The sequence below is a fragment of the Stigmatopora argus genome, chromosome 9 (assembly GCF_051989625.1).
Source record: "Stigmatopora argus isolate UIUO_Sarg chromosome 9, RoL_Sarg_1.0, whole genome shotgun sequence".
Lineage (NCBI taxonomy): Eukaryota > Metazoa > Chordata > Actinopteri > Syngnathiformes > Syngnathidae > Stigmatopora > Stigmatopora argus.
Genome location: NC_135395.1, coordinates 19,434,794 through 19,448,554, shown reverse-complemented (window position 1 = coordinate 19,448,554; position 13,761 = coordinate 19,434,794). Strand labels below are relative to the sequence as shown.

Sequence of the window (13,761 nt, the reverse complement as noted above, 5' to 3'; positions counted from 1 at the left end):
GTAGTGGAATGCTGCCCCTTGCTGTTTATTAAAGAATCATTTTCTTTTCAACTGATTTCAATTAAAAAAAAACTGGCAGATTTTGATGAAGGTGGCTGATGGTCACGGATGGAAACAATTGGACGAGTCCTGAGGCGGTTGTGGCTGCTTTCACGCCCTAGGTGGACAGCCACCCTGATTTCAATAACAAATACTTGAAAATAAATGAACAATCTAGATGCAGCAGTTGTTAGGGGGAGGGGCAATACCTCCTCTGCAAACGCGTAGCAGACGGCTTCCGCCACTAATCCGACCTGGAAATATGGGAGAATAAATCGTTGATATCATTGAAAACAAATGGCGGTGGTCTCTCGCGTGCCCCTTGAGCAACCACCCATATTGCTTATGGCAAAAGCCGGCCCTGTTCTTGAGGGGCAGTTTTCATACATCTTGCTTGAGGTGATTTTCTTACCAATGTTTCTCCTCGTTTGGCAGTCCAAAAGTGTCAATTACACCGTGCATTGTGTGTGTTTTGGTCCGACGGGGGTGATATCAAGCATTCACCAAGGGCACCCTGGAAGAGTAGGAAGAGAAAATACTTGCCCCAAAACAGCCGCTCGCCAACTCTGTGTCTAGTTCACTCTCCCACTTTCCTCGTTTTAAGTGAGGGGGGGAAACGGGCTGGGAGTACTCGGAGTGATGTCACCAAACTCTCGCCCTCCCTCCCTCTCCAACGGGCGTCCAACCACAGGCGGGCGTGCGTCTCCGTTAGAGGCGCTCGCTCGCTCGCTCGCTCGGAACCCGAGCGCAAGAGGCACTATTACGCACGGAATCTGGGGGACGATGCCTTGGGAAGAAGCTTGTGGGCGCACCGGGACTTTTGCGGACAGCGAGCGGGAGCGATTGCGCTTGCGATTGCGGTTGCGGTTGTGGTTGCGGCTGGGGCTCGGCTTCGGCTTCGGCTCGCCAGCTTTACGCACGCTCGGGCTGCGCGTCTCAGCATGATGGCCAGATCGGAGCCCACATCGGAGCCGCCGCGATGCATCCGGGCCAGGTGAACGCCTCCTCTCAGGACGTGAACGGCACGGAGGGAGCAACGCAGACCACCCCGCCGCTGCCCCCCCTGCCGGGTTGGCCCCACGCCTTGCCGACGGCGGCGCTGATCGTCTCGGCGGTGGCCGCCGTCATCTCGGTCACCATCGTGGGCAACGTGCTGGTGATCGTGGCCGTGCTGACCAGCCGGGCTCTGCGCGCCCCGCAGAACCTCTTCCTGGTGTCCCTGGCGTCGGCCGACATCCTGGTGGCCACCCTGGTCATCCCCTTCTCGCTGGCCAACGAGGTGATGGGCTACTGGTACTTTGGCAGCACGTGGTGCGCCTTCTACCTGGCCCTGGACGTGCTCTTCTGCACCTCGTCCATCGTGCACCTGTGCGCCATCAGCCTGGACCGCTACTGGTCGGTCACCAAGGCGGTGAGCTACAACCTGAAGAGGACGCCCAAGCGCATCAAGTCCACCATCGCCCTGGTGTGGGCCGTGTCGGCGCTGGTCTCCTTCCCGCCCCTGCTCATGACCAAGCACGACGAACGCGAGTGCCTGATCAACGACGAGACCTGGTACATCCTGTCCTCGTGCCTGGCCTCCTTCTTTGCGCCGGGCCTGGTCATGATCCTGGTCTACTGCAAGATCTACAAGGTGGCCAAGCAGCGCTCCTCCACCGTCTTCGTGGCCAAGAACGGGCTGGAACGCCAGCCCTCGCAGTCCGAGACCTGCTTCGTCCGCGAGGACCGCTTTGACACGGAGAGCCCCAGCAGCCAGAGTTCGGGCGGTGGCGGCGGTGGTGGCGGGGGCGGGGGCGGACCGCCCAGGCGGGGCGAGCTGGACGACATCGACCTGGAGGAGAGCTGCGCTCCCTCCGGGGTCAACGCGCGCGACGCCCGTCGAGGGAAGGCCAAGGCGCGGGCGGAGGAGCGGGCTTCAACGCGCCAAGCCGGCGTTTCCTGGGCCTCGTCCCGCGCCTCTCAGCTCTACTCGGAGCCCGGCGTTCGCCGGCAGGCCGCCCTGAACAAGACCAAAGTGGCCCAGATGCGGGAGAAGCGCTTCACTTTCGTCCTGGCCGTGGTCATGGGCGTGTTTGTGCTGTGCTGGTTCCCCTTCTTCTTCACCTACAGCCTGCACGCCATCTGCCGGGAGAGCTGCGTCATCCCCGGCACGCTCTTCGACCTTTTCTTTTGGATCGGCTACTGCAACAGCTCCGTCAACCCCGTCATTTACACCATTTTCAACAGGGATTTCAGGAGAGCCTTCAAGAAAATCATTTGGCCCGCCGCCAAGCGCCCGTAAACGCGAGGGGTGGGGTCGGGCTCGGGCTCGGGGTCGGGCCCAAGGGCTTTCGCCTAGGAAGGAATTTGGGCACATACATAAACAGAACTGGGCTTTTGGAGCTGATGAGGGTGATTTCCCTCAAAAGCGAACATTGATTGTTGTCTACGAAGCATCGACTTGCCTCCCTCCCATTTTGAACATAGCCAAGTAGAAAAATACGGTAAATAGCCATCCGGAATGTGCATGGTCCGAGTATTAAACGCGTCTCTCATCCACGCCTCTCTCGCCGACTGTACGTCTCACGTGTTGCCGTATTTGTTTTAATACGAGAGGTGATGTCATCGAATGCAAATTCAAAGATGAGAGACACAAATTGTTATCGAATTAATATGTGTGTGTACGTATTCATTTTGACACGTCACGGTCACAGAACAACCCTTGTGTTAATCCTGGTCTTTGTAAACTCATCGTTCTGACTCACAATAAATGTTTTATTTTTTATCAGATGGCCCAGTTGGGAATTTCCAAAAAGCAAGTTTGTTTTTAAAGCGGGCCCACGGAGGGTGCTTACTGGCTTCCCAGATCGCGGGTTCAATCCCCGCGAGGCTCCGACCTTCCCATCTGGAGTTAGCGCCATCTCGATGGCTTTTCTCCGGGCGCTGCGCTTTCCTCCCACATCCCCCCAAAACATGCACGCCGGGCTAATGTAGTGCTCTAAATTGTCCTTAGGCTCATTGCAACCCCTGGATTGACTGGCAACCAATTTAGAGCGTGACCCGCCGGCTGCCGAGCCGTAATTGGCTGCCGTCCAACTCCGGCGAGCCGCCATTGTGAGGAGAGGCGGTCCAGAAAATGAAGGATTATTTATTTTGAAATACAGCGCTGGCACGGGCTTCCATCTTTTTATTTTCTGCCAGCGTGCGACCGGAGAAGCGGAATTTGCCGTCTCCGAGGTTTCATTGTCAGGCGGCGGCGGCGGAGCAGAATGGAGGCGTGAACGCTGCTGGATAAGTCCAGTCCACGCGTATGCACGCTATTATTTGTGCAAACATTCAAAGCACGTGACGTCCCTTTTGCTCGAATGCAAATACTATGCTTACTCTAAGTAAGATCACGCCATAGCCAAAGTGTGTTGGCTCACTTTTTATTTTGGCTTCCTCTCGAGCGTTATAGAAGAAGCCTCCCTATCCCGGCTGACTTTTGCTTGGAGTCCGTCTTTCTTTTTTCTTTTTGTTACTATCCAGTGGTATTCCAATTGTACATTGATTTTCGGAACCACTTTATCCTCACGGGGGTGCTGGAGCCTATCCCAGCTGACTGAGGGCCACCCTGGCCAGCCAATCGCAGGCCACGAGGAGACAAACAACCAATCACTCGTAGCGAGGGACAATTTAGAGCGCTACCTTAGCCTAGCATGCATGTTTTGGGGGTGTGTAAAGAAACCGGAGTGCCCGGAGAAAACCCACCCGGCCCGGGGAGAGCACGCAAACTCCACACAGGTGAACTGACCTGGATTTGAACCCAGGACCCCAATCTGTGAGGCCGACGCGCTAACCGCTCACCCGCCGGGCCGCCTTCAATTCCGGAGTGGACATGAATGTCCAATTCATACATAATGCAGATCTCACAGTGCGTTCCCAATTCTAAAAATGTTCAGACTGGCATAAATATTTGTATTAAAAACACTGGCGACCATCGTTATAAAACAAAACCAAGACGCGCCGGCGAGGCGTTTGGTCTTTGCCGCGTGACAAAATGATCCTCCATTCATTGTGTGCAATTTAGAAGCATAAAATGTCATCATGATGGTCAATATTTGGATTAAAAACACTTGTATATCATCATTATAAAAGCATAAAAAGACAAAGAGTGAGTCAGGAAGTAAGTGAGCATGCTTTCTTGCACCGCATGACCGCCTATTGTCGCGGGGCCCCCGGGTCACGACCTCGGAATTTCACAATAGCGGCACTGTCGGAAAAACAGGGAACCTTTGTCTTTATTTTAATCAAAGTGTGATCTCGACAAAAGCCAGATGGACAACCACCGACTCGGACGCAGAGGCCACCGTGCCACCGTCTCACGCTGTGACCGTATGTGAATAAAGTGATCCCTATATAAAAGCGATTAAAAAGTTGTCACCGTTGGAAGCAACAGGTTGTTAGCAACCCGTGTTTGTTAACACGTTGGCTGCCATTGACGGAGGCAGCGTCCAATCCGCTCGGACGTTTTTTCAGGGTACTTCCAAGTCACTTCCGGTTCATCTGAGGACAATTCCAGTTCATTTTCTGTTGATTTTGAGCTCCCAGAAATGCCAATTTGAGGTTGTTTTTTTCCCTCTTCGTTGCATATTTTTGTCTGGCGCAACTCACACTCAGGTGCGATTTCTCTTGGAAAAAAAACACAGTCGCTGGAAATGAAATGATGTGATTCATGCTGATTATGTACGAGCCAGTCAAGAGGCGCCTAGAGTGGCGTTATCGGGACGCCGGCGTCTGAATCACGAGTAAACAAACAACGCGTGAGACGGAGCTTAACCTAGAAAGCAAAAAACACGCGTGATGTTGTAAAAAAAAAAGTGTAAAAGATTAGCGACCTAAGCTAAGAAGCTGTATTTGCGTGTGTTCGGGTGTACGTGCCACTCTTTATATCCTTCTAAGAATGTCTCCCACTGCTTCTGGCGCCAAGCCAAAGGCTGCATTTTGAGGGCGTCACCTTAAAAAAATTGTAAAAACTCCAGTCCATGTTGTCTTAAAATGAGGCGTTTGGGAAGGAGAAAAGATTCTTTTGCCAGGTAGGGAAGGTTGAAATGGACTGAAATCTGAAATATGGAAACACTATCATTTCAACTTCAAAAATAGCCATCTCACGGAGGGATGGACGTCAACTCACTGAACGTTGAACATGTTACGTGGGGCTTCATTTCTCCAGAGAGGGAGAGTCATCAAGCTCAAGCACAGTGAAAATATTTCCACAAATAGAGACATCATATTAGTATGGTCCACGGAGACGCGCCAGGCCCAAAATTGACTCGATTATCTTTGCAATCAACATGTCCTTCCAGAATGACGCCATGAGTTGTTTTTCTCACTTTGAATCTGGTATTAACATTCGTCTCACTCGTTAGTTTGTGCCTCGTTGGTGACAGAAAAGGGAAAATAAATATACAAATTGCCAACAAATGAGCCATTTGTGCAACCTGAGTATTTCGTTACAGCGCCATCTGGTGGCAGCCGAGCCGGTCCCCTTCTCCTCGGGCGGACGGTTTATTCTTTCCGCGCGACTTCAAACCAAGCAAAAATAGAGACAAAGTGACCTTTCACCACGTGAAATCTTCAAGACTAATGAGAACAACAAAGCCAAAACACTCCCCGATGTGGAAAAAAAAAAACCTTTATTTGGATCTTCTAAAAGCAGTTGCAACAGGTCCGAGCCGCGTACCGGTGCTTTGGCTCCAAGATTGTGCTTGAAGACTATCAAGGTTTGGCACCTGGCGAGGCTGGCCAGGTGAGATTGGCCTTCAAAGTTGTTGTTTTTTTTCCTCCGGATGAAAGCTTCTCCCACCCGCTGATGGCACGGCTTCTGTAGCTAGTAATTGCTTTTTCAATTGTCCCTAACAGGAGAGGCGGCAAAGCCCGTGGCGTGGATTCCGGGAAGCCGCCTTTCGGGAGGAGGAGAAGAGCTATTGTGTCATTAGCCCAAGTGGCGCCCCGCCATGTCCAAACAAGCGCGGCAGAGCCACAAACAACCTCGGCACCACTTGAAGCTGCCGCGGGAAATCGGGCCACTTTCCCGATGGCTTTGAAGAGCTGAAAAATCAGGGGATCTCATTTGTGTCCAACAATATTTAGATAAAACATCCAAAAAAACATTTTTCAAGGCCAAAATAAGGCCGGAAGCAAAATCACCAAGCTCACGAAAACAAGGAATGTTTGAATGATAACAATTCTCCCCCCCCTTTTTTTTTAACGGTCTCACTCCCTGGACTCTTTTCGTGGCAAATTTTCTCTCTCTTTCTGTCATTTTTGACTGCTCTTTATCTCGCCGCTAACTAGCACTGGGCCTCGACCAATCCTTCCAACTATTCTCATAACCTTTGAGCATTTGGACTTCCTTTCCCTTTATCTGGCCCGAACTCTTGTTGAACCCAAACAATGGGGCGAGCGGTCATTGCTCCACACACCAACGCTGCATTTTGTCAAATGACGGGATGAACTTCAGCCACCCGATGACAAAAGGAAGCATTTAAGGAACGCTACGTGCGGCCGTCAAAGCGCTCACCTACGAGGAAAAATCATATGGATTTGTCACGATTCCCTCCACCGAAAAAACACGGCAATCTGGAGCTATTACCGTATTTTTCGGACTAAAAGTGGCACTTTTTTTCCTACTCAAGTGCCACTTATGTGTTTATTTTTCCTCTTGGACCACCCGCTAGCTTGTTTTGTGAGGCACTAGTTATCTGAAAAACCCTTTGGGTAACAGATTTCCATTTAGCCTGTTGTTTACTATTGTTACTTTGACGTATGTCTGTTGTCTGTTCTTGGTTTCTAACAACATAAAAATAATACCCTCCCAAAAATGTGACTTTCTGGGCTGGTGCGACCGACTCACAGTCCCAAAATGACTGCGTGGATTTTCCTGCGGGATCCCGAGCAAGACTAACCCTATTCAAAAGTTAGTATGATTGACCTCTGACCCCGGCGCTTCAACGTGGCCCCTTGTCTCATAAACAATTCATTTCGGCTCTCAGGCAGAAATGAGTGGAAAATACGCTTAATCATGGCTCCGACGCATATAAAACTATTCCTCAACTTGAGGTCTCGACGCTCACATAAGCAAGCGTCATCCAAACGGACGATATTTCATTTGTGGCTACCCAAACCTTTTAAGTGAAACCATTTTTTCCCAAGGCCCAGCAGCATACAGCAGCACGTTTCTCTTATTTGGATTCTCTCTTAAAGGACACTGCAATGCATCAGAGTCCGTTGAAAACAAATAATAAATGATATTTGAAAAATAATTTGGCTTCAATTTGATTTTTTTGCATGCTGCTTCTGACATAAGGTGTGGCTCTTTGACAGTTTCAAATTTTGGCCCTTTGTGTGTACCTTGTTCGCCACCCCCGCTATATACCTACATTAGCGTGTTCACTTTTGGACATATTCTCGTGGAGTGCGGCAAGGCGAGCAAGGTGGAACCGAGTGAAGAGTCTGCAAAGTACCTTCATCTTCAACATCAAATTTCTGGCGTGACAAAGCCGATTCCGTCGCCACCTGGTCGCCATGGTAACGTTGCTGTGCAGAGTTACTTACACCAGAAGGAGCCTCGACAACACTAAAAGCGCGCCTCAGTCCGTGCTGACTCAAAATTCCGTTTGTGTACATGGACTTAATAACAGAAAATCATGTACCAAAATAACCGTAGGACAAAACGCAGGGAAAAAAGTAAGAAGCAAACATAAAAGGCAACTCATGGACTGCACAGACAAGGAAAAAAGGTGGAAATAGACAGACGGGGGTTGACAAGACAATCAGGAACAGGTGCGTGACATCAGAAGGCGCAAATTGGGGCGGGCGAGAGCAGGTGAAACCAATGGCCAATCACAGTGGATAAGCGGTAGTTGCATCAATTCTACACACCGAGCAAAAACGATGAAAATCACTATTCGTGCCTTCACAGCAGGCCTCGTAGTCCAAAAAAAAAAAAATCTCAGAACTTCCGTAGACTTCCACGGTTGGAGGAAATCATCTGTAAGCTATTTGGCCAACAAAAAGCTAGAGAAAACAATGCCAGTTGCCCAATCAAACTTCCCATCTGAAGCCGAACGGGGACAAAATGAGCGAATGGGAACCAATTTGGAATTGGAAGAACAGCATCTTGATAGGTGGAGGGGCCGTCAGAGGACACCGAGCGTCCAAAGCTCGTCCCCTCACCTGTGTACGAGCACCATAAGGAAGGATCAAAAACAGCCGGCGTTTGAAAGGAGATCCATTTTGTGGAGGGGCTTCCAGCACTCTGATCTCCCTTTCCCTAAGCCTGCCCATATCAGATGAATCTTTTATGTGGGTGAATCATGCAAATCCTTCTCTTTACTCTTGAGGCGCGCAACGCATTGCACGATTCTTACACCACTGGCGTGGTAACGTGGTCATCGGCTCTTTTGATATCAAATCAGTTCCATTTCTCGTATTCAAGCCTCCTTTATTTTGACACTCGGCTAGAACACGTTGCTTTGTTTGCTCATTTTACGTACCGGTCTGCCTCGCAAAAGGCGCGGGGGTGACGGGGACTATCCCAGCCGACCGTGGGTAGTAGGCAGGGGAGGGAACAGCCTGATTTGGTCACCAGCCGATCGCCTGGGCACAATGAGACGAACAACCAATCACGCACATGTGTAGGGACAATTTAGAGAGTTTTCGAGCAGGCTTGCGAGCATGTTTTGCGTGGAAACTGACCCGAGCACCCGGAGGAAGACCACCCGGGAACCCACAGGGGATCGAACCTACAATCCCAGACACGTACATGATAACCACCTTTCCATGATCACCTTTCATTATTGACAGCATCATTGCACCATCAGAGACCATTTTGTCCACACACACACATACACACACACACACACACACACACAACCACCCACACAAACATGTATGATGACATTGGCGGGCATTCAGCTTTGCTCATTTGGTTCTCATGAGGAAGCGTTATTATGAATTCATAGCCACACCTGGGATTAAAGCAATGAAGTAGTTAGTAGCTGCCACTAGCATTTTCTTATTGTACTAATGCAAAGCGGGCAGCCCTTTCCGCCCGGGCTTTACACTTTGCATCCAATCCGGCCATGCTGCCAATTAAAATAGAGGCACTGCAAGAATTTAATTGAAAAAGAAATACCAACAGATCCACAAGAGATGGCTCTAGAGGTGACTGTGTACTTCCCGTCAGAAAGAATGCTAAATTAGCCAAAGCGGCTTCTCTGTCCGTGACGCACATACCTAGAATTCAATAGCAATTAGCATACGTCAACTCCCGTCTCTGAATCTTGGCCAATCAACTTCAAGCCTGGCTGTTAGACCCACAAAATTGCCATCGCAATGCTGTCTAAAATGGTGCTACGTACTTGTGTGCGTGTGTTTGTGTGTGTATGTGTCATCATTTACCTTCAACCTGCACGAGGCACTAAAGATGGAAATTTGCCCTGGGCTATAATCTTACTTATTTACATATATTTGTTCATTAACATGAATATGTTCATTAATATGTACTGTCCCTTTATTAAATGAAATAAATCAAACTCAAAGCTAGCATGACGGGAGGCGAGGACAAAAAAAGGGAAACAATAGAGCCCCCTCAAACGTAGAAAGGCAATGCAAGTTGTCGACGGGGACGAGCAGACTTTTTGGGGCAAAGTTGCGCTCGGTGGAAATGACTGGAGCCAGAATCGTCATAGCAACCTGTCCGCCACCGAGCCTTTTGTCACATTCTTAGCGTTTGGCAGGCACGGCGTTCATTCCAATGATGGATGACGCTAATCTGGCACTCGCACGCGCGGATAAATCAATCGCTTCCGACAGTCTTGTATGACTGGAATGGCTTTCTGGATATTCTACGATGTTTTGGAGGAGAATCCTGGGCAGCGGGTACACTATTAGCCGTGACGTGGCCATATTATATAATAAATGACGGAATGCAAAATGAATGAATGAATGCTATTAAAACAACACATCACAGTGTCCTCTTTGTGTCAAAGTTTTTGAGTTCCATGAATGACATTTCCTGGCTTCGTGCTACGGCATAAAAAGTGCCGACCACAAGGAGAGTGTGACCTAAAAAAATGCATTAAAATATTCTCTCTGTCCATCTGTTTGTATTCTTGGGCAGTCTGTCATAATGCCTATTTATGGCGGCACACTTACCTCTCAACTTGGTGTGCGTGACAACTTGTCTGTCAATTTTTTGGATTGACGTTGAAAGGTTCAAATCGTCTGAACCATACCAGGCAAAACAGGTTTTATTTGGGTAACTTTAGGACGACAGAAAAAAGACGAGGGCACCAAATGGCCTCCTTCCAGAGCAGATGTTCAATTGGTTATATACAAATGAATTGCCCTTTCCTGACTTTAACCGTGCATGGAATGGAATGTTGAAATTAGGATAAAATGGCTCCCTTACAGACAAATTAAAAGATGATGAACTTTTTTTATGATTATTATGGAAAGGTGCACACCGTGTGCGGAAATGGGGATAAATACGGTAAAATGGGTCACTTTGTCCTCCTGAGAGGAAGTGCGTACAAAGTGGGCTGCTAATTGCGTAATAAGGCTCGTTTGCAGAATACTTTGATTTACAAAAGCGATTGCAATCTAATTACAAGGCAAAAAAGATGACAAACTTCTAATGAGCTCACCCATTGTGACCTAACTTAGTCATATTAAAAGGAAATTCAATGCAAGGTCGCCATCAAGTTAATGAACACCCTATTTATTGCTTAAATGTGTTTCTGGATCGGAAAAATAATAGCATTTTGTCCAAGTTTTCTGTAAACCGGGTTCAAGTCTTAAAAAATTTGACATCTGTGTTTAGTGTGTGTGTGTGTGTGTGTGTGTGTATGAACTGGTGCATGCAGGAAACTTCCTCCCTGTTAGTAATTTAATGATTCATTTGAGCTGTGTTTTAGTCTCATTAAAGCGACTTGATCAGAAAATAAACAAATACGGACAAAGTGGTCCACGACAGGAAGCCGTGGAAAAATCCAGAAGGTCTTCAGGGGGCCACTTTGACAAAGTCAATGACTCGCAAATCAGGATAAATAAATCCCTTTCATGCTTCAATTGTTTTTTCTTTGTACAATTCTAAATGGATTCCATTTATTTCATTTGAATATCTGTTGCATCTATGTTATTATTTCCATTAATCACACCACGTATGAGCCATCGCATCAAGCGCACAAACAGCCAAACAAAAGCCCTAAACGTACATGATTTAATGCCCCGCATGAGGAAATCCGGAACCCTTATGAAGAAGGAACGGTTTGCGTTTCCCCACTCTACAAATTGCTCCAAACGCGTTGTTTGGGTTCTCACTTTTTTTAAGCTAGCAAAACACGCAGGAGTTTGATTGAAGCGGCTCTCTGAAGAGTGCTCGTCAACATTCTCCGTGTCCTCCAAAAGTTGGCCAAACCTTTGCGCAGGTCGCGGTACGCCGGAGGAAAAAGTCAGGATGCCAATGAATGTCGTGATCAGGCCCCGGGAGCAGGAAAAAGACGCTTAGCGCCACAAAAGCGGCCCACGCAGGCTCCCGCTTTTGAAACGCCGTACGCTGCCGAGCCTCTCCGCCGGTAAACACTCAGTCAGTCGCAATAAGGAAACATTAGCGGCCTTTGAACGTCTCCTCTTATGAGACGCTTCCTGCAGCTGCGGCGAGCCGGCGGAGCTCTTTGCGAGGAGCGACGCCATTCAAAGGCTGATGCTTGGGGGTGGGGGGTCGTCAAGAAGTCATTTCTTCCCCTTGTCATCTCTGCCACTTCTCTGCATTTGGAAGGAGGAGGTGCTCGCTTGCCTATCTCTCAAAAGCAATGGGGGATGCGAGCGAGTTGACTCATTACGCCAGCCGGAATTACAGTCATTACTTTCGGCGCCGTCATTATCGCCCCACGCGGCGTCCCGGTGGAGCTCGGCGCCGTACCTGTCCCCTCCCTCCGCTGGCTTTTAGCTGCCGGACGAAGGAAGCCGCGGGGTCAACCTCTGAATTCAAAGACAGGTTCCTTGGCGGGGTAGGTCGGTCCATCGACCTGCCGTGCCTGGGGGTCGTTCGCTTTTACGGAGCACTTTGGTCTGAGCAACCAATTTCCATTTCAATTTCAATTTGAAATGGGATTGGCTGAAAAGACCAGTCCCTGTTGGCCTCACAGTTCTGAGATGCAGGGTTGGATGCCCTGTGGGTTCTGACCTTCCTGTGTGGAGTTTGCATGCCTGTGTGGGTTTTCTCTGGGTACTCCGCTTTGCGCCCACATGCCAAAAACATACATGGTAGACTGGTTGAAACACTTTAAATGCTCCTTGGCTATGAGTGATTGGTTGTTTGTCTCTCCTGCCCGGCGATAGGCTGGCAACCCATTCAAGTTGTGCCCTGTCTACTGCCCATAATTAGCTGGGATAGGCTATATATATATATATATATATATATATATATATATATATATATATATATATATACATACACATATATATATATATATATATATATATATATATATATATATATATATATATATATATATATATATATATATATATATATATATATATATATATATATATATATATAGACATACACACACCCACCCACAGACATATACATATATTTGCAGTAGCAGGCCCCAAAAATGGATGTTTAATGTTCGCTTTGGGTCAGCGGCTTAATGCTTAACTTTCTTGCGTGTAGACAATGTTTAAGTAAAAAGATTAAAATGAAACATAGAGGATGCACATCATTTATATTTATTAACATCTTCATCCTATTGTTAATCATTAGCGTTTTTGCATTCTTGATATATACATATGGTGAGTTTTCCATCAGGTATTTAATTAACACTTGGCCATAAATTCTTATTCCGGGGCTGATTATGAGAATTTATGAGGAATGTTGTGAAATAAATCACTAATAAACTAATAGGCCCCTGGTCGCATGATATGGTGAACAAAAGTGGGACACTGTCCTCTAGCGGCGGAGTTTTCAACCAGTCAACCGTACGTGTTTAGAATGATTTCACAAGCAGTATATGAATAATAACCACACAAAAAAACTGCTGTGATATGCTGTGATGTGTATTCAGTTCCAGAAAGACATTGATTCTATTTTCAAAGATCCGTTTGGGCCCACATGGGATTTTAGGTAAAGAAAAGCCTTCTCCCAAATATATATATAGTACTTAAAAAAATACACAGTATATACTGTGTTTGCCAAACACAGTATATACTGTGTTTTTTGTTTCATAACTGAGATACTTCCAAACACTGTTTGGAAGTATCTCAGTTATGAAACATGCCTTGTGTATGAATAGTTGTCGAAGTAGAGCAGAAGTACAACACAGCAGTTATGTTGTTAATTACTCTATTGGCAGTTTAGTCATATCAGCAATGCTATCAAACATACTACTATGAGCTCAACGTGTGCACCTCAGAGAAATTCAACTTAATAAATCCCAATTCCCTCCAACCAATTGTTTTCCAGGCAGTGATGACTTTTGGGACTTTGAGAGAACAAAAGCTCCTCATGCAGCTAAAGTGAAGGTGAAGTGAAGATAGTGCTATGTCAGTCAAATTACCCTCCATGGTCCAATGCGTGCAAACTCTTCAGTCATTAGCTAAGAATTTACCCCTCCTACCCAAAATTTGTTTGAATGTTTTTGGAAAATTGCTTTTGAAAAAACAAAGATAAAGCAATTCCAAAGCTTATTA

The 13,761-nt window shown here is 47.4% G+C and overlaps 1 protein-coding gene across 1 annotated transcript; it reads left to right on the top strand.

Annotated features, from left to right (window-relative positions):
* Positions 1-743: 743 nt before the first annotated feature.
* On the top strand, positions 744-2,803 carry LOC144082964 (alpha-2Da adrenergic receptor-like). The gene has a single exon (XM_077610470.1). The coding sequence runs from the start codon at positions 1,019-1,021 to the stop codon at positions 2,318-2,320; it is 1,302 nt and encodes a 433-aa protein (XP_077466596.1). The 5' UTR covers positions 744-1,018; the 3' UTR covers positions 2,321-2,803.
* Positions 2,804-13,761: the final 10,958 nt, after the last annotated feature.

Bases quoted from the DNA above. Each gene is read 5' to 3' on its own strand.
- LOC144082964 (XM_077610470.1), top strand. From the start codon at position 1,019: ATGCATCCGGGCCAGGTGAACGCCTCCTCTCAGGACGTGAACGGCACG.